Source organism: Centropristis striata, chromosome 10 (assembly GCF_030273125.1).
Source record: "Centropristis striata isolate RG_2023a ecotype Rhode Island chromosome 10, C.striata_1.0, whole genome shotgun sequence".
NCBI classification, from domain to species: Eukaryota; Metazoa; Chordata; class Actinopteri; order Perciformes; family Serranidae; genus Centropristis; species Centropristis striata.
In genome coordinates this window covers 39,089,105-39,110,760 of record NC_081526.1, presented here as the reverse complement: position 1 = coordinate 39,110,760, position 21,656 = coordinate 39,089,105, and the positions used below count along the sequence as shown (strand labels likewise).

Genomic DNA, 21,656 nt, shown 5'->3' with positions numbered 1-21,656 from the left:
TGGTGTTAACCAGTGGGCAGCCTGAGCCCAGATATCACACAAACACACTCACATATGGCATCACAGAGCTCAACACACACTCTGATACTGTCTGGCCAACCATATGGAGTGTGTGTGTGAGCATGTTGTGTGTGTGTGTGTGTGTGTGTGTGTGTGTGTGTGTGTGTGTGTCAGTGTGTTGTTTGTTTACCAAACAGAGGAGTAGTAAGGAAGTAGAGTGTTTAAATAACCTGTGTTGTCACTGTATGTTTGTCAGCAGATTACTTTACAGAGTCACTCTACATGCAGAGAGGTGGTGGGTGTGTGTGTGTGTGTGTGTGTGTGTGTGTGTGTGTGTGTGTGTGTGTGTGTGTGTGTGTGTTCGCGTGTGTGTGAAATGTACACAACTGTACAATGAGTTGGGAGGCGTCCTCGGTCAGGAGCTCTGGTAGAGGTGAACACAGAGCTTTCAGAAACGGCCGGGAAAAACTGCTGAGTGCTGCTGTTATCTGCCTGTGTGTGTGTGTGTGTGTGTGTGTGCGTGTCCCTTCACTAAACCTCAGTCCACATTTCATCCCGTCCTGAATCACGGGGACGCTCCTCTCCAGCATGGTCCTGACAACACCAGCAGAGTAAAACACGCTTCTAGTCACTTCTATCTGCTTCTCCAGCCAACATGTATTTTTAGTTTCTAACCTCACTCCCTGCAGATTCTAAAAAGGTATTTAACATGGCTAAATAACACAAAGGCACAGGTGTGAAACGGATTATTAATATCACAGAATCAGCTGCAGCTAGTTGATTTAATTGCTCTGCTGATACTTATTTAAAGACACATTTCCTGACATGGAGGCTTAATTTTGGGCGTCCTCATATTAGAAACTAACTGGTGCAGCTCTGCGTTTCATTAAAGCAAGGCTGGCAATTAATGCGTGCCCTCTTTCCCAGAGCAATTAAACTGTGTTTAGGTAAAGTGAAGCGCCCTCGTCCAACTGTCCAACATTAAAATGTTCCTCCAACCAGATAACCTCTGGCCCAGCGCCAGGCAACTGGCTATGAGACAACACAGGGGAAAGATTCACACTGCCTGAAACGTTTCCTGGGTTTTGTTTCACCTTCTGGGAGTTCCTTAAGAAAACGGACATGTACGTTGAAATAAATAAATTGAATTGATAAAATTTTGACGATTGTTGATTTAACCTTACCATTATTATGGTAATTATTACATTATTATTATTATTATTAAACTAGATAACCATCGAGGTTAACGTAACCTTTGTGGTTTGGACGATTTGGAAGATTATCATCACGTTTTTGTCAATTTAGTGCAAATTTATTAAAGTTGCTGCTTAGCGGCAGACTCATTTAATGCAGCTATTCTCAACCTTGGGGTCGCGAGATGATTTCTGGGGGTCGCCAAATCATTTTGGAAGTCAGCTCTGTCTCCACTGTTAAAATGTTCATGTGTTAATGTGTTTTAGTCTTTTTGGTCACTTAAGGTCTTTTTTTTGGTCATTTTGTGTGGGTTTTTTTTTGTCATTTTGTGTGTTATTTGTTCATTTTGTATCTTTTTTTGATCATTTTGTGGTCAATTTGTGTCTTTTTTGGTCATTTTGTGTCTTTTTTAACATTTTGAGGTCATTTTGTGTCTTTTTTGATCATTTTGTGGTCAATTTGTGTCTTTTTTTGTAATTTTGTTTCCTTTTTTTGGTCATTTTGTTTCTTTTTTGGGTGATCTGAACTGTGCGTGTGAGATTGTGTTCAGTGAGCGGGGGTCACGGACAACATGCATGTTAAATTGGGGGTCGAGACTCAAAAAGTTTGAGAACTACTGATTTAGTGAGCTAACCCGGTAGCTACAACACAGAAAGGTCAGCAACAGCATGAGAGGCAGAGGATCTCTAACAGTGCATATATAATGACGTATGCACTTTCACTGAATATGTTACAGAACCACTGATCTGGGTTTGTGCAAAAAACGTCCTGGTTAGTAAATAAATGCATATAAATGCTGGAAATTAAGTAGTTATGCAAAATTGTGATGCACAAGAAGAAAAGAGTGATGTTTTCATCAGATCAGGTTCTAAACAAGGCTGTTTTGGTGAGTTTCATATTGTGTCTGTTAAATTTGATTGAAGCATGAAGCATGTAGTATAATAATCAGCAAGGTGAAAATTGTGTTTGTGTCAATTGAGTCTGGTGACTTTGAAAAAGAGCATAGCTTGTTGAATTATGGGTATACAGGTAAAATATGTAAACACGGTTGATGAGGTTAAATCAGTTCAACCAGTACAAGGTGGGCTCACTGGTCTGCTTGATAGAGGTGATGTTTATCTTTATTAATAATAATAATAATAATTCATTGAATTTATATAGCGCTTTTCGATAACCCAAAGACGCTTATTATAGGCTTATATTTTCTATTTTGGACAAATAAGTTTGGCAGTGGAAAGGGTTTTGTATCAAAGCCTGAACAACAGAGAAGAAGCTGGATTAATTGTTTTATTAATGGCAGTATTTTGTTTTTTATGGCAGAAGAACTGACAGCTGGATGGAACAAAGCTCTGTGGTAACTTTGGAAAAACCAAACTGAAGCAAAGGCCTTTGTTTATTATAACCTGTTTGACCAGAAAGTTTGGTAAAATATCTTGCAGGTTGAGGCTATTATATGTTTGGAGACAAGCCTTATTGCATGGATCACACCCTGACAGTTGGTTCAAAGGGCTAAAATCATAGATAGGATAAAGAAATGAGAGCCAAGGTAGAAATGACCAGCATGTAGTTCTGCAGTAGGAAGCAGAACAGAGCCCTTCTAAAGACTGAGCTGTGTATTTTACAATCTTATTCTCAGTATTCTTCAAGAAGCAGGCTGAGACTCCCCTCACAGGGTTTATTCTCTCTCTGTCAGGTGATCCAAAAGCAAAAATCAGTTGTAACACTTCAGCCATTCTCAATCACAGTCGCCTGGAGCACAAGCTGGTGTGATCATGCCTTACTAGTCCTCCTCCTCCTTCCTCCTCCTCCTCCTCCTCCTCCTCCGTCCTCCTCTCAATGATTCATTCTTGCAAGGTGCACCTGATCTCCACTCTCAGCTCATCACTCTGCTCCTCCAGCCCAGCAGCAAACAGCCAGGAGGTGAATCCACAGATTGGAAGAGAAGAGGGTAAATATTTGAAAGGGTGAGTGCAAGTGTGTGTGTGTGTGTGTGTGTTGCAGTATCTATCATATCTGTAGCAGACCATTCACCGTGTAAGCACAAACACATTCATAGCTGACAGAATGAACACACAGACAGTGCTTTAGACTGCTCATCCAGTCAGGGAGCAGGAGAAGTGACCGTGATAGCCAGTGTTTTAACTCAGAGTCCTGCTGCTGCTGCTGCTGCTTGTGTGCATGTAGTTAGTGGACAGGTAGTTAGTGGACAGGTGTATTTTACAGCAGATCTCCTGGCCACACATGCAGCGACACACAACATATGCAGCCTGAACTCCGTCAGCTCCCCACAGTGCTCCAGATGGCAGGCAGGGAGGCCACAGAGTCACAGAGTCACAGGTTTCCATTCATTCTCTGCCCAGTTGATACCACGACAGAGATTTCATATAACTCCTGTACAAGAACAAACACAGCTGGCTGTGTAGAAACAGTAATGACAGCTTCATTTAGGCTGACAGACTGAGAGAAGAAGAAAAAAGAGAGAACAAGTATGAGCAGAGACTTGTACAAGGGCACGAGTAGGAGTGACACAATAGAGTCAGAGAGCCCACAGTGGATGGAGTGTGTGTGTGTGCGTGCGTGTGTGTGCGTGTGTGTGTGTGTGTGTGTGTGTGTGTGGGTCAGCTCGTGGTGAGATGAAAAGCCATTCTGTGCCACATACCATCGTAGGATGAGCTGAATCATCCTGACGACTACGTGATCTTGAGGCTGGTCGTGCATTGGAATTGTTCTACGATAACTTAAATATAAATATGTGCAGTACGTCGTGTTCAACCACTCTGCTGTCAATCAAAACAACAACAAGGACGGAGCAACGCCGTCATCCCACTCAGCTCCTCGCAGTGAGGTTTTTTTTTCGGGAGTTTTTTTCCCGGGAGCCAGAGTTCAAACCCGCTGATTCAAAACCAGTAAAAACACGGAAAACAATAGTTTCAAATTAAAAAATCTGTTTCCCCAAAGCTTTCAGCACGTCGGCTGTGCTGCTGCTAATTTTTGCTAAGCTTGTTTCTCAGATGGAGACATTCAGCAGGTTTGAACAGGGTGATAAATTATCCACAGAGGACTCCTCCTCTCAAAAACAAACATATTTGTTCATTAAAACACTGAATAAAGCAGTTTAACGTTTAAAATCGAAGTTTCTCAGTTGCGATTTGACAACCATTTGTGAATCGCTGAGTGTTTGTGGATTCTCTCGACAAGAATGTCTCAAAAATATTTAATTGAGGAAAGAGATGCGTGTGTGTGATTGGCAATCCACAAATGCTGAATCACACTTCACAAGCAGAATTTTCAGTTTTACAAATGCCTTTTTTTCTTACAAATACACATTTATTTGTAAAAACCAACACACGAGTTACAAATCCTCTGGCGGGCCGTTTGTGAGTCACCAGATATTTGTTGGTGGATCTGTGTGGATCTAGTCAAGAACGTCTCAGAATGCGTCTTTGAGGAAAGAGATGCTGTGTGATGATGATTCACTAATGCAGAGTCACACTTCAAACAATTTTGTTTTTACAAATGGAAAATTGGGTATTTACAAATACACAATATATTTACAAATACACATATTTGTAAACCAAAATACAAGTTACAAATTAGAAATTTGTATTTGTAGATAGCAAAACATGTGCGCAAATCAAGGACTATTTGTAGATCACCCTCTGTGCGTTTGCAGATATTATTGAGACAAATTTAAGCCCATAAATATCTTCTTGCATGTCCTGTGTATGCAAAGTGTCCTCCTTTCTGATGTGAAGGAAACGGCCACCCTACCAATAGTTACTTTCCTTACTGAGGAGTTGGCAACACTGCTCATGGCCACAGACACAGACACAGCAGAAATAATTCTAGGGAAACACTGAACATACAACTATGCATACATTTGAAATAATAATATACAACTAAAAACACACTATAGGGATTAAAAAAAAAAACCCTCAAACAAACTCATGAAGACTTGAGGTATTCATTTTCTGTTTTGAGTAGCTTTGTGTTGAGCAGCCTGTCTGCTGTCAGCCTGTTTATTCAGAAGAAGACGAAAGGTGAAGGTTTTCAAGGCTACATGCCAGAAGCATAAAAAGAACTAAAGTTCAATACTCACTCAGCCATATTCAGCCTGTTAACATGCACTGCATTAATATCTACAAATACTTCTTTATTGTCCTTCCTCATCTTAATTCCTCTTCACTGTCATGCCTCAACACAAGCGTTTAAAGCCCCAGAGCACATTACTGTGGACGAGATGAAAAAACAAGACATGCACGGGTAGTTCAGTGACTGCACTCCACATTATTGAACTGGGAGATTTACTGAAATAATAAAGTGCATTTAGTACTGGCATTATATTTACACTACGCTTAATACACTCATAAATAAGAGGTGAGGGAAAGCCAAGAGATTGAAGCGGCGGAGGAGATAAGGAGGGAATTGAAGTGGTAAATGTGAATCGTATTGTGGCAGCTTGAAGTAAGACAACGTGGTTTTTAGCCCGGCTCACTCCAGCGAGTCTGTCTCTGAGCCCCAGTTGCACTTACAATGGTGCTGGGACACAGAGCATGTGTCACCCATCTGTCACACAATATGTCAACACAGCCAGAATATCCAGCTAAATGTGGCTGCGGCCCGCTGAGGCCCTCCGCTCCGATGCTCCTCAGAATATTCTCTCCTCCTAACCTGATCTCTGTCTCTCTCTCATCCACTCACTCCTTCTGGTTCTGTATCTCTTCCAATCAGCTGATTGTCCCGTCTTCTGTGGGTGGTGCCATATGCAGCAGCAGACTGCTGAACATCTTCCCCATGTACAGTCAGCAGCCTGAGATGTTTGCATCATTAAATATCTGACTCTAAGGTGAGATATTGTGTCCTGCCATGTGCAGCCAGCAGCCCACACACACACACACACACACACACACACACACACAGAGCTGCCTCTGCACTGCTCACTGCTCACTGGATCTGCAGCCACTATCAATGATTTACAGCCAGTTGTAAGCTACAGCACAGCCAGACTGCTTTGAAATAAATTATTTAATAGATGCAGGTTGATGTCAAAATATGTGTGTGCCTGTTTGGTGTGTTTGACTTGCTATATATCTGCACAGCACCATGATACAATCACAAATCAAGCCCAAGGACAAAGAGGACACACAATTCCTGGTTTACAGCTCCCACTTTGTGCAACTTTATCCAGGTTTCATGGTAGAGAGGAGGCTGTCTGGATCTGGATCTGGATCTGGATCTGGCTGTTTGGTGAAGCTGCTTACATCTCCATCTTTGGATTTTCTATACTGCAGGGGTGGAACGGTTCGGAAACTGTGCCAGAAAATCCTGACACAATGTCCACCGATATCGTCTTGTGGTTCCATCTTTTGTATAGCGAGGACTGCAGCAGCTGCAAGGACATGTTCCAGCTGCAAACGTGACCTCCTCCAGCTCTGAGACCTCAGGAGGAGCAGGAGAAAAGAGCTGTGGTCTAACAGTTGGTCTAACCTGAGAATCTGCACAAATTGAATTACCTTTAATACTTTTTTAATCTCATCATCACTGACTTACCCACTTTATTATTATATGCATATTACAAAAATCTCTGTGTAAATAATTTCTGAAAGCATCATCGGCTGCCGTCTGAGTCAGTTTCTGCCCAAACACCCAGCTGACAGAAATCATCAGAATTCTAGAAATTATCTTTTTTCTTTCACCTTTTAATTTTTTCACATTGGCACATGTCCCATCAGCTAACGTCCAGTAGGCGGCATTTATGACCTATAGTGCAGCCCGCCACCAGGGCTGAATCTAAATATGTTGGCTTTACTTATGGAGAGCAGTCACGCCGTCCATCTTTAAAAACAGTCGACAGCACCAATAGTCAATCTGACAATATCAATATCAAAAAATATCTAGTATGATGTAGGACCAGGTGGTACAATCCCCTGGTAAAGTACCTGAGATGACATGATGGCGTTTAAAGCGAGGATCTAGAGGAGAAGGAAGCATCAGGAGGCTCATCAGGTGGCCACCCTCCTTCACTGGTGGTCTTCACTGGCCACATCACCTCCAGGGGGCTTATCGGCCACATCTGGCATCCCAGGTGCTCTGCTTTACCTCCCCCTACTCACTCTGGAGCTGCAGCTGTTGTTTTGGAGCCCAGGTGGTATATAATGCAGAGCTAGCCACTAGCCTGCTCAGCAGCCTGCAGAGGGCTGTGATTGGCTGCTGGTGGGCTGCTGGTGGGCTGTCATTGGCTGCTGGTGGGCTTGGCCTTGGACCCCCATGTCCCTGAGGAGCCTGGTGGTTGCCGTTTGCCTAAAAAGCCTCCGAACCATCATCGACTGGGCAGAACCAGACAGATATCTGATTATGGTTCAGTATGAACTGAACCTACACTGCAAAAAAGCCAACTTGTATTTTTTGGCCTAAAACAGTGATTTAAGTTGGTAAAACTTGGAAATATAAATTATTGACATTTAGGGCAATAATGTAAGTTAGCACAACAAAGGAAGCCAGTTGTCTGCTCAAAAACAAGTTGGTGAGTTGTTGTTACTTATATCTTTAAGTTGGGGTTCACAACAAGGGACAATAGTTCTGATAACTCTTATTTCTTTGTTGTGAATTGCGGAAATCGGTGAAATTCGGTTTATTAGCGAAAGCTAGCGGCTAACTGATGCTAGCGGCTAACTGATGCTAGCGGCGCTGCTTGTTACAGCTACAAGAGTAGCCATTAGCGTATCAATGCTAACTCAAAATTGTGGTCGCAACATTAGCTGACATTTCATAGCGGCGTTACAATCGTGCCAATTCAGCACATTGCAGAAGTTAGCAGAAGTAAGGATTAAAAATTATTACAATGTAAAATTATAAGTTAGTACAACTTACAGTTGAGTTGACAAAAGTCTGATTTCAGAGTTGAGCAAACTCAAAAACAAAAATATTTAGTTTAATTGTCCAACTTAAAATTTTATCGAAGTTTGTTGCCTTGAAATTTTGAGTTCACCCAACTTTTCTTTTTTTGCAGTGTAGCTCAAAAATCGAGTTCTGACCCAAACGATGTATTTGGAGAATGGTTACACCTCTACCATACTGTAGTTTTATTATGTTGGTCTACTCTGCACACACATCAGTCTGTCCTGGTCAAAAGGGATCTCTCCTCAGTTACACTCCAAGTTTCTTCTGTTTTTCCCTATTAAAGAGATTTTTTGTTATCTAAGCGAGGGCTGAAAGCACAGAGGGTGTTATATATATTATACTCTGCACAGATTGTAAATCGCCCCGAGGCAAATGTGTGATTGGTGATATTGGGCTTCATAAATATAAAAAGAGCTGACTTGATTTGACGGTTGAATGGGTGAATGTGTTGGTCCGTGTGAGTGTGGAAGTCTCTCTCAGGCTTTGGTCTAATCAATATGAAGCATTGTTTGGGAGGCTGCAGTGTGATCACTGTTTATCACTGCAACATGAGACTTTGGGCCTCAGAAGAGCCCATTATAGCCATTCACAAGACATGTTAAACACAAAAACACTAATGAGAGTCTGAAGGAAATAAACAAGAAGCATCTATTCTAGTGTTCACCAGGGGCCGCCATCACCGTGCATCACACTCATGTGAATGCACACACACACACACACACACACACACACACACACACACACACACACACACAGTAGAAGCACATGCACGCAGTAGAAGCACATGCACATATAACATGCAGCCATATGTGTGTTCAGGTCTGAATAAGCCACAATGCAAACTAAATTAAATGCTTATTTCAGTCAGAGGTTGGGACAGTTGGATGAAGAATGTAGCCACTGAGATCATAAATGCAATAAAGCAAAATTCAGGGTTCTTACACCTTTTTCAAAGTCAAATTCAAGCACTTTTCAGCCATTTTTAAGGTGCATTTTCAAGCTTTTCCGGCACCTTACAGCTGTGGTAAATTACATATTTATTAAAGCTGCACAGTTTGGAAGATATATCGAATTGGGATTAATTTGTCTGATACTGCAATTGCAATATGATCCACAATACTAGAGAGAATTATCATTTTATTTCCCATTATTTTTTTAATGGTGTGATTATGAAGTAAACTGTTTGTAGGAACATCTTGCTAGTTCATTCAGAAATACCTTCTGAATGAACTAGCAAGATGTTCCGACAAATAGTTTAATAGTTGATGCATATCTTGCTTTTAAAATGATTGCATTATATTGCCCATACATTGATTCTCTTAGATGTGCAGCACTAATCTTTATTTACAGTAATTATTAACAGCATGCTGGTGATTTCACTTCTTCATCACATTAAAGTAGATACTATTGTGCTGTCAAAAAACCCAAATGATGTTTCATTGCAGTACTTTAAAGAAGGGAGACAAATTAAAATATGCACATTTCAAAGTACCTCACTTGTTTGTAAGTAAACTATACTAACCTATATTTCAAGCAGTTTCAAGCACTTTAATCAAAATCTAAACACTACATTAAAATCAAATGTCCAGCCCCTGTAGGAACCCTGACAGCTAAAAATGTACCAACCACACTGACAAATCTTTGAGTCAACACAGTCACACCCTTAAAGCAGGAGCTACAAAGCAAGGTAGTGAAATCTGTTGCCCTCCAATTAACAGGCAGTAAGTTTTAACGGGCTGGTACCTTGTTAGAGCCTGGAAGCTTTTATAGGTGAATAAATAACTAGCTGGAAGACGAACAGGACTAAAGAATGTGGGGACGAACACTACTCAGCAAATCTTGTGATATTACAGAGCTCCAGTCTATCGCTTTCACAAATGCACTGCAGTGTTGTGATTCCACCCACTGTTTAACTTGTTTAAGATGAATACCACTCCCTGTACTAACAAACTGATTATCTGCAGCTTCCAAGTATAATTTTAGATAAATTTATTACATTTTTGTGTATTTTTCCCCCACATAAAAGGCCACATTCACACATTTAGAAAAGGTATTAATAAAGTCCCTGGATCAGCTCCTGATCCCACAGATTGCCTCGGGGCATTTGTACTGTAAGGTGCTTTCATTTATTATTAATTCAGTCACTTAGCTACTGCCTTATTTGAAGTAATTCATAGCAATACTCGAGAGGCCAGGAAGTACAAATTCTGCAGCTGCAATAAAAAAAAACACCTTAGTATGCCGAGTGCAAGGACAACCAAACAGTTCTACAGCTCTCCAGCTCCAGCTGTCCCGCCCCACTAGCACTGTAAATATACATTTGTTCTAATTGACTTACGTCATTTAATAGAGGTTAATTATATAAAAACTCACCCACACCCATCAGTGAGTGTGCATGAGACAGAAAGGGGCTGGTCTTTCACCAACATGGATAATGAGAAACCTGAGTGCTGAGATGGAGCTCTATAGAAAACGGGCTGAATAGAGTGATAAAAATATCACCTTCTACAGTAATATACCTGCAGGCCTTCACTGCTGCTGCACTAACAATGGCCCCGCGTGGTGAGGAAGAGGCCTTGAGGCAGGAAACAGTCCCACTTCTATTCACATTACACCGATCAATGCACGATAAATAGAGCAGCGAGCTTCAGGAACTCCTGGTGCTCCTCAGGGATCCGTCCTGGGTCCACGTCTTCTTCTCTGCAGCTACTTGGTGTTATGTGCACATGGTGTTACATCTAACTGTCATGTTATAAAAGATAATCATTAATTCCGCAAAGGACATTATGTTTTAGTTTGTCTGTCAGCAGGATTACAAAAAAACGACTGGCCTGAATGTCACGGAGCTTTTTTTTTTTTCTTCTATCAACTCTATATTTTACTGCATTTTATCCCTGTTGTAAAGCACTTTGTGATTGTATCTATGAAAAGTGCTCTATAGATAAACTTTACTTACTTACAGGTGAATTACATCTGAGCAGCGGATAAAGTCATGTGTTGGAGCCATTTAGTTCTTGTTAGTATTTAGTTGTCTGTTTAGTTTGTTAATAACAATGAGTATTGTTTGATTATTCTAGACGTTTGCTTATTTTGATAATATTTTATTTTGTTGGTAGATTGTTTAGTTTAATAATCATTATTGTTTAGCATATTTAGTTTACATATTATATTTGTGTTTTATGGAATTTGGGTTGGCAGCGTGGTTTTTTACAGATCGACAGGGTCAAGTCTCTTTTCGTCCTTTCAAAATAAAAGCATCTGTCATCGAAACATGCTTTTGCATAGTACTGTATATATATATTTTTTATTTTACCCATGAATGCATAGCGATTAATCGATTAATTGATCGTTAACAGTACAGATAATTGAGTTGGCAGGTTTCCATCCCTAATCCCCACGCTGCTCTACACCACAATGACTCCAGTACTTATTCTTACAGAGTTTAACATTGAGACTTGAACCTGACTATCTCTCAGGTCTCGTTAAACCACATAAACCAGCACACTCAGAGTTCTTGTGACTCAAACAGACCTTTTCTCTAACTTTACTCAGCCTTATAAGCTCGCCCAGCAGTTGTTTTATCTTTAACATCTTAGTGAGATAATGGACTTAATATGAACTACAACTTTAACTGAAATATGCAACACATCTCAAGGTAAATCTGAAGGTTTAGTGCAGTGAAAACAGATGAAATCACTGAAAAGCATCTCAACATCTTCTGCACAGAAGGGTTCTTTACTTTCAGCTCCAACTTTTCTCTTCTTTAACTTTCGTCCCGTCAACAGACAAACAGGCCTCACCGTCTCTGGCAGCACAAGCTCAACATTAAAACCAATTGTTTCCGAATACATTCACCGTTTTATGTGTTTGTTGCATGCAGGCAGTGAATGAGTCTTAGAGAGAAAATCTGCTCTCAATAACTACCTTGTGATGTTCTGTGTGGGCTGACAGTATGAATGATGCCCTGCAGAATTCAGCTGCTATAAAACTCCCAAACGCTAGTTTCTTAGCGTCTGGGCAGGGAAATGTCTTTTCCCTGTGTGTTGCATGGTGGGTGTTGTTTTTCCAGGAGGCCCAGCTGTAACCCAGGTGACACTGTGTGCTTTGGCATGCAGCATGGAAATCGGTTTAGATTGAAAAGGCCCCAAGTGAACGACAGCAGGACAAAGAAAATAAACTGGAAACAAGAGAAAGGAGGTTAAAAAAGAACAGCAGTGAAATGTCACTGGCTGCATCAGCGACTTTTGGAAACTTAATCCTCGACTCAGACAAACCAAAAACCACCAGTCGCTAAAATAACACAGTCATCTGGTCAGCAATGATATCATGTTTATTTATAAAGCACAGGAACCTTTGTGCTGCTGCAGCTGACTTCTTCATCAACCCTCCAAATGAACCTACAACTCATCACACACACACACATCTCTGTGGGAGAGCACTCACAGGGTCAGGTGGAGAATAATACATAAATAATGTATTAATAAAAAAGGTACTGTATCACCTTGTTAGCCGACAGAAACCTGCTGTGACCACAAACTGTGATGGTGTTCACACATATAAACAGAGTGTGTGTCTGCTTCAGGTCCTCCAGGAAACAACAGCTCTGCTCTTCACTTCTTACTGTCACAATAATTCATCAATCAGAAAAAATTCAATGACAACAATTCCGATAATTAAACTCGTGCAAATCACCTTTTAATTAAAAACATCAACAAATTCAATACATTTAAGTTCTAAACTGATATAAACTCCTTTTCTCTCACAATACATTGCAAATATTTATTCAGGACAAAAAAAAGATGTCACTTCTCAACATTTCTGGCATTCTCCCAAAAATAATGGTCAAATTCTTCAATAATCGGCCATTATTGTTCTACTGATATATCCACTGAGCTCCATCTAGTACCAGATAAAAGTATCTGTTATATCTAGCTTTATGATATATATATATATCAATCATGGCTACTGATTTAACTGTTGTGCAACTTTTATTTATATCGTTTACTTTTGCATGTCATTTCATGATGTAATCCTGTTACGATTACTAATTGAGAACTCATAGAACAAGATGGATACACTAAACTGTATGCATGTTGGGTGTTTTTTTAAACTGAGCTCCAGATCTGATTTAATTGTTTCTCTTTCTTAGTGTCGTCCGAATGATCCAAACATTTCCAATAACTCTGTAAGGTCAGAGTCAAAACGTATTGGGGAAAAAAGTCGGCGTTCAGCCTTTTAAAAACATTAACATTGCTCTCAAACTGGGGTGGTCACATCACTCCAACAGCACCATCATTTACATTTATATAACCACAATAACAAAAGAATCTACACTATTATAGTTAATTACTCACTCCAATAAATGGTCAGATGAATCTGCATTGGCTTGGCTCCTTGATAAACATTCAACATCTCATTCAAAAACCTTTTATAGAAGCTTCAAATGTAAACAGAGACACAGAGGACAGCTCTAATAAAAACACAATTAAATTACGACTAGAGGAGAAAACAGTTTTTAATAAATAACAAAGAATACTCTCTACCGTCTCCGAGAAGATAAACTCTGACTGTCTCTTTGTCTTTCCAATGGAAATCATCCAGAATCGCTGAAGCTTTTACAGCCAAGCTAATTAAGTAACTGTAGACAGCATGTTCAGTTTGCTGATGAAGACCATATCCAGACAGAGTGCTGTCACTCCAAATGTGCTGCAAAACCAAGAATCAAGGTATTTTTCACACTGAATTCCAGCCATACGGCAGGAAGGAGCCCATACAAAGATATCTGAGGGTCAATGTGTTCTGGAAGAAGCTGCTGTATCACAGATAACTCAAACCTGACAACAATGAGACTTATTACTCCATTAGTAGAAAGGTCAGGCGTCACATGCTTTCCCTCCCTGTATGCCAACATGAAGTGGAAATGAAGAAAGAAGGAAGAAGGAAGAGGTCCCTGGATAGCGGCTCTGATTACGCAGCTCTTCCTGCATACACAACAGCCTGAGGAGGTGAAACACAACTACACTTGGTTTAAAACCAACCAGTGACTGGCAGCCTCTATAAATATCTGAAGGAGTGTGTGTTCAGTGGAGGAGCTCAGATAGCTGCACAGCTGGAGGCCACATACACATTATTTCAGTGAGGGCGTCTCACGTTGCTCACTTCAAACTTCCACCTTGATATCGGCCATCCAGTCAAACTACACACACAACAGCAGTCATAGTGATAATAATAATCAATAAGTTCAAGTTTCATGGAGCTCTTATAAGAGTAAAATTCAAGCATTTTTAAGATACCTTAAACAAAAACCAGCCTTTATCATCATATCTTAATTGTTATTGTAAATGCAAAATATAAAGTTTATGCAAAACCTTTACACCCACAGAAATCTATGTGTGTTTATATTGACTTGAAATATTAGGTGATTTTCAAATTCAAGACTATTTCTAACCTCGAAAACATATTGGTTAAAATTAAGCATTTTCCAAACTCTCAAGACTTACATTTGAATATTGATTTTTTTTTTTTTTTATCACTAGCCTCAGATATCTTGACACAGAAACTGTTGTAGAAAATTAACTGTTGAACAATTTATAGGCAAAATGACCAGATATTGATTAATCTATCAGTAAGGTTAATTGCTGGACAATGCCCAAATCAATCACTGCCAATAAAATCACGGAAACTATGCTACTGTATTTTTTAATCATTCACATGTCAGTCACTTATGTCCAAAGGTCACCAAGATAAAAACTGTGTGACCGTGTAAAAGGCTTTACAGCCAGTTTCAGTATCGTTTTTAGAGAAAAAGTTGTAAAAATGTACGCAATCAAGTCAGTAATCCATAAATAGCAGACTCAGTTACAGACTATAGCTGGTGAAAAAAGTATTTAGCAGATAAAGAGACAGATATTCACCTTAGGGGTTGGTAGAGACCAAAGTCAGAGCTAAAAGAGAGTAAATATTGGACTTGCATTACATTACATCAGGTGGACACAAACACAAAGACTCCTTGAAAGATCGGGTTCACTTTAACTGTTGGGTGTGGAAATATTATAAGCAACTGTTTGCTAATAAGTTCACCATATTAACTTTAAAAGGTGAGGATATGTCAGTGCTGTTTCCACTGCCCACAAGTAGCCAAAGAAAATCAGTCACTGCAGGATTAAACATACCATGTTACAGTTTTGAATCAATATTATGACAGAAAGGGGCGTTCCCTGTGGCACACCTGGGAGAACAGGTACCACAGACGCATTGTCCTTATATATATTATGACAGAAACAATAAAAGAAAAGTGACAGGAATGTTAAATTCCAATATCTCAAAAGCCACCAGAGCCCTCCATGTAAACATAGTGGGAGTGTCCTTCAGCATGGAGCCATTGTGTGACTTTAACACAATGTTCTTGTTCTTCTGAGTGGCTCAACAAGAACCCAGATGTAGCTTCTTCTTTTCTTTTTTTTTACTTGCCGAGACTGAGAGCTGCCGGGGGTCTGCTGGGGGTGTTTTCTCCAGCTTGATGAGGATGGATAAATATTTTAGTAGTTGAGTGTGAGATCTTGCTGCTATATCATCTATGTGTAATTGTGCGTGCAGGAACCATCCCTTTCAGCAGATTTTCTCCTCCAAACCCCAACAGAGAGGCCAAGATCCTCTAATATCTAATACAGGCTGCACACGATTATAGAGATGGTGCAGACGAAGGCCCTGGAGACAGCACCACCAGAGAATCCCCCCGAGGACACAGACCCCATTCAGTCACCAGCACCAGCACATTGTTGACGCACTATGGCTTTAAAAACGTGCATTTTTTAAATAGGCGTATTGTTCATGTTACATTCCCAATTAAAAAGGATTTATTAGGATCTAAAGAGGACTGGTTAGAGGAGGAGACACCTCCGCCTCTAAAAAGGAACAAGTCAGTGCAGAAATTACCACCACTTGGCAGATGCTCTTATTCAAATTGACCCCCAGTGTAAAATATCTTTTTCTAGGAGAAGAGCGAGCTGCAGTGAACACAACTGCCATTAAGTCCAGTGTTGGGCAGCCTGCCTTATAAAACACACTTAAGCTGGACCATGTAAACAAAGCTGTGTTTAACCTAGTGACCCACAGCCCCCAGGTCTGCTGGTCCTCGGCCTGGCTGGTTATTTGTAGAATACCTCTGGCCCATTCGTCACCGGCCACTACTCACGCTGGGCCTTAGCTAGCCTCGCTTATCACCATTAACAACCACAGCCCCGCGGCTAGCTCTGTCACAAACATGGCTCCTGTAGTGAAGCTGCCTGTCTGCTATAGGTCAGTGTGTTTCACACGTTTCCACCAAGGACAAGTGTGTGCAAACGCTGCACATAAACACACAAAACCTTAGCAGAGCCCTTTAAAATACATAATTAACTAAACTGCCAGGTTGCACCTTGGCACAAGAAAACACTCTACTCTTCCTGAGGGAAAGGAGACACACACACACACACACACACACACTTACAAACCATCCTCATTATTACCATAATTTCTCTCACAGCAAGCTGAAAAAGGCAGCAGAGGAACTAGCAGGTTTTTTCCCCCTGTGGATAACAGGGTGATGTGGGTTCACTCCGTGAGGTGAATGGGACACATGCGTAGGATATCCAGCCAGGCCTCGGGCTGATTCTCCCTGTCACCTCCTGGAAGGGGACACACTAGACCACACAACCGCCAGAATGGACACACACCACATACACACACATTAACACACACACAGCTCCTTGGGCAGAGAGCTATAATGACATTCAGGCTTTGTACAGCAGCCCCGAGTGTCCTGCTAGGCCATGAGGTATGCAAATGGGGGGTAATTCATTTTATTCACAGAGGAGCAGATGAGCTGTATGTTATAGGACAATATCCACGGTTAAATCCACACTGAGGCCAAATATGCAGCACAGGTAGGCCATTGATCCGTTCAGCTAATATTAACTCCCATTTTTGGCTCCATTAACAGAGATGAGAGGCTCCATAGCCTCTCAATGGCCTGTGACTGGGGCATTAATGCTGTGCAGACTGCATCCTCATGTTGCAAGCATGACATCAATGCAAAGCAAACAAATCTAGAGATGCTGTGCGGTTTTGGTCCGTTGCACTGAAATTAGCATTTGCTGTTGTCACCCAGTATTAACTGCAGTGCAGTTTAGAGCTGCAAGGAGAAAACAAAAGCAAACAACATCTTTCTTTCTGTCCGTTTCTTTATGCATGGTGCTGCGTTACGGCCCCTACTGTGAGAAACACGCGCACAACTTTTTTTTCCAAAGGATGAACTAGAAAAAGAGCATGGCCCGAAGGCACAGGATGTCTCTTAATGTGTGAGTCAAACTAATGGACTGCTTCCTTCTACTGTGCCCCTGACCTCTCCTGCTCCCTCACTCATCCCATATCCCATGCAACCTCTCTTCCTCTCTTATCCTCGCTGATTTACTCGCCACATCCCTGTCTTCTTGGTCTCCGTTTTACTTTCTCCAACCCTCACCCCAATGCTCTTGTTTTTGTGCCTCAGGAGGACACTGAAGCACAACGGGGCTGGATCAATCTGACAGCAAGGCAGATGTACACAACGTGCTCACGTGGGTGACAGGCAGGCTTTTGATTGAGGTCAGTGCTCTAAAAATACAAGCAAAGGGCTAAATCTTGTTCATGCATAGTCAACTGATGCGTAAATATGGACACAACTACAGGGTGGATCCTGTTTTCCACAGGGCCACACACCTCCATGAGCCAGGGGACACACACAGAGCAGGGATCACAACACTGCTTTCCAAGCACAGCTCAGGATGACCTATATATAGACTATAGGAGGCTAAAACCCTGCAGAACACACACATGGACACTATGCACGGTTCGGCCTTTTTAAAGCAGAGCCTTTTCCTGACTGCCGTGTTGTCATTTGGTTGGGTTTCCCTCCGGTTAATCCGGTCTCTCTTTCAGGATCAAAAAACCACAATTGGTGCTTCAGTGCAGTCTTTAAAAAGAAGCAATGGCTGCAGCAGCTCTGCACACAGAGAGCAGCAGGTCGGCTGATAAAAGGCCCGCTCTCTTCTTCTGCAAACTGTAAATCACAGACAATCTGCCCAGTGCAATGAGTAAGACTGTGATTAAGAAAACTAAGACCAAGTGTGTTTGTGTCCAGCTGACTCAAAGCTTTTGGCTCTAGAAGGTGTTCCTCCTGCCCCACAGGAACCTCACGGGCTTAACACGTATTTAACATTATTGTCTTTTTACATTATGCATGAAGCTGTTAGAGGAAACAGGTCCATGCTTTTGAGTGAGAGGGAAAGAAACTGGTTGTGACTGTGTGGAAAAAAAACAATAGACACCATTTTTCTGGCTTGCCTCAACATGTAGAGTGCAGCACAGGTCTTATCACCCTGTCAAACAGTCAACCATCTCTGTGACACCGAGAACTCCCAGAACCAGTCAGCCTGCTATGACTGACTGGCTGCGTCTGTCAAGCTTGCCAAGCTCCTGATTCACATGGAGCTTCTGTTTGTAACGCCCAATGAAGTGCTTCATTCAAGACCAGCAGTTTGGATGACACAGTCAGTTATTCATGCGTCGGCCAAAGCAGAAACAGTTTTCCACCCCTCAAACAGATCTTCTCCACTCAGTCAACTGTCTCGACTGCAAATCAAAACAAAGTGACTGTCTCTGAGCTTCCTACGCTCACTTCTTTCACAAAGCAGTGAGATATTAAGGTGGAAAGTCCCAGGTGTGGTGCAGGTGCTGCGGCAATAACAAAACTTTATCAGTATAAATGCTAATGACCAAGAAGCCTGGGTGACCACAAATTTTAAAAAAACGGAGCTGCATGGACACATCTTGGTGCCATTTTTAACCAGCTTCACCTATTAGTCATCCCAGGAGCAGCATGGGAACGTCTACTTTCACACACTAGGACTGTCACAACACTCTCCCTGGCTGCAATAAATGATAATTATGTGGATAAATGTTAATGATACACCAAGCTTTGTTACCTCCCTCACTTCTAAAGCAGGATTATAAAAAGAGGAAGGTAATTGTGCAACCGCAGCATAAATCAGAAACGATTATTTTGAAGGGAGGTTACAGTAGTAAATCAACTGTTTATACTGCAACTATATTAATCATATAGGTTGAGATGCAGCACTCCATCATGGGGTCAGTAGCAGAATGCCTGGACTCCTCCAGGGAGAAACATTTCCAAAACGTGCCCTGCTCTCCTCCTCTTCCCCTTCAGTGGATATTACTCCATGTAGCTGGATGAGACCTTCAGTCACTAACGATGACCAGATGTGCAGCGTGCATGACTCATGATGGTCTGGTGCCCTGCCCTTTAATCTCTGCAGCAAGTTGCCAACTGCCACCAGGTCAAAGCACACGCTATCATGCCAAGTACTGCATGTGTGTGTGCAACCACCCACACACACACACACACACACACACACAGTGCAGGAGGAGCGATGATAATAAATGCTGCCACACTGATCTTATCTGTGTTGTATGAATAAAGCGATAAAACTGGGGAATACAACAACTGTTGTCACGTCCATGGCTCCATAAATCAGGCAGTAATAGCCGAGCAGTGTTAGATTGTGATGGGATAGGCCTGCGTCTGTTTTTAAATAATATAGTGTTACCAACAGCACATTAGGGTCACCATGCATTTAATTATGGTGACAACATGAGCACCATGACTCCCTGCACAAACATCACCACGCTGTGTGTTAATGCGCGTGCACGTGCATGTGGCACGCGTGCAGCACCCTGGGGAGAGAGACAGCTGGTTGGAAAGCCCCGTTGACCAACATTTACCTGAAGAAAAATAAAGAAATGAAAGAAGTAAAATGCAACACTTACTTTCCAATGACCTCGCAGAGCTCGTACACATCTTCAAAGAGGATGTCGTCGTCCGCCATAGTCCGACCCCGGCTGGGGGGGGGAAAGATCCCCGAAATATGCGTCCCAAAACCTGATGGTGCTCCTTAAAAACGCGTGGGGACGGAGGCCACGACAGGCGGCGGAGCGCCGGGCACCGATCACTGACCGACAGACAGTCGGTCCGCCCGCAGCACGGTGCTCGGTAAGAGTTCCCACCAAGGTTCCTAAATTCCAGTTGTTGCCTCCTCCGTCGACCCCCCGCCCCCCAAAAAACGCTGCGTCGCTGTGGGTGAACGGCTCCGGGGAGCTCGGTAATCCCGGTTAGAGTCCACGGGTTCGAGCCCCGCCTTTCCCCACAGCTTCCCGGTACCGTACTCCGGTCCTACAAGGCAAAACCATACGTGTCTGTCACACAAACATTATAGTAAACTCCTCCACTGCTGTGTGTGTGTGTGTGTGTGTGTGTGTGTGTGTGTGTGTGTGTGTGTGTGTATGGTCCAGCTAGACGGGTGGTCGTGGTGTCTCTGGTCCCGGTGGTCGGTGTGACCAGGCTCCCGGTAACAGCACCGATCCAGGTGATCTCCACTTCCCCGAGCGGATCCCGGTGACTGTGACGTGTTCCCGGGATAAACAGCACCAGTGGTCCGGTGTTGTCTACCTGCCGGGCGGATCAAGTGTCTAAAAGCTCCGTTAACGTCTCTCCTCCGCGGCTCGGTAACACTTTTCCAGCCGTTAGAGTGTGTTGGTTTCCCCCCGCCGCTGTCGCCGTGTGCCCGCCTGCCTGGACGTTCAGCTCCGCGGCGGAGCTTCCAGAAAACCAGGCTCCTCCTCCACGGGGGTTATGAAACTGCTCCGCCGTCCTCCATCTTGGCGCCAAGCCGTTACCCAGGATTCTCCTTGGAGGCCTGTGGGCTTTGAGCCAACATGGCGGCGTGGTGGCGCCATGGAGGCTTTCTCAAACCGCAGTTTCCTTTCGGACTTTTTCAATGGATAGAAACGATGTTCCCACCCGGAAGCGAAGAGCATTATGAATGAATAATAATCACAGACTGTGTAAAATAATAATAATAATCTTATAAACTACCTTGTTGAAGTTGAGAAGTCGTCACTCTCTCTCCGGCATAACCTTTCAAATTAAAAGTTTTTTTCTATCTATTAATAGTGATGTTTTAGTTCATGTCAATTTGTGTTTTAACACAAATGGTTTCTAAAATTAGGCAAGTTATTAAAGTAATGTCAAGGTATGGCTCATTTTTATTGTTATGTGGGTTAATTGATAAAATTGCATAATTATCTCAACCTGAAAAGTACATAATGTAGGCTAAGTAAGTGTAAAATTCAATAAAAAATATTGTGGGGAAAAAAATGTTGGTAAGTAAAGTAAAGCTGTCAGCTAAATGACGTGGGAGTAAAAACTTTCATTCTAGAATTTAGTGGAGTAGAAGTAAAAAGTTACATACAGTAAATATAAAATACTGAAGTAAATTACAAGTACAAGTAGTAGTAAGTAAGTATTACAAGTTTTCGCACGTTATCTTAACTTTCTGTCACTTTAGAATTTTTCTAACTGGGCATTACTAACAGATTTTCAAACTAAACATCTTTTAATTCATCCATCCATTATCCTTTACGCAGTTTCCTTTGGACTTTTTCAATGGGTAGAAATTAAATGTTCC

General features: G+C 42.0%; 1 protein-coding gene across 1 annotated transcript in view; it reads right to left on the bottom strand.

Annotated features, from left to right (window-relative positions):
• The window catches only part of LOC131978489 (peripheral plasma membrane protein CASK-like), a 63,370-nt gene extending 42,589 nt beyond the window's left edge, over nt 1–20,781 (bottom strand). Inside the window, exon 1 of the mRNA XM_059342146.1 lies at nt 19,960–20,781. Coding sequence (XP_059198129.1) covers nt 19,960–20,018 — 59 coding nt within the window. The 5' untranslated portion in view covers nt 20,019–20,781. The remainder of the gene's footprint in view (nt 1–19,959) is intronic.
• Nucleotides 20,782–21,656: the final 875 nt, after the last annotated feature.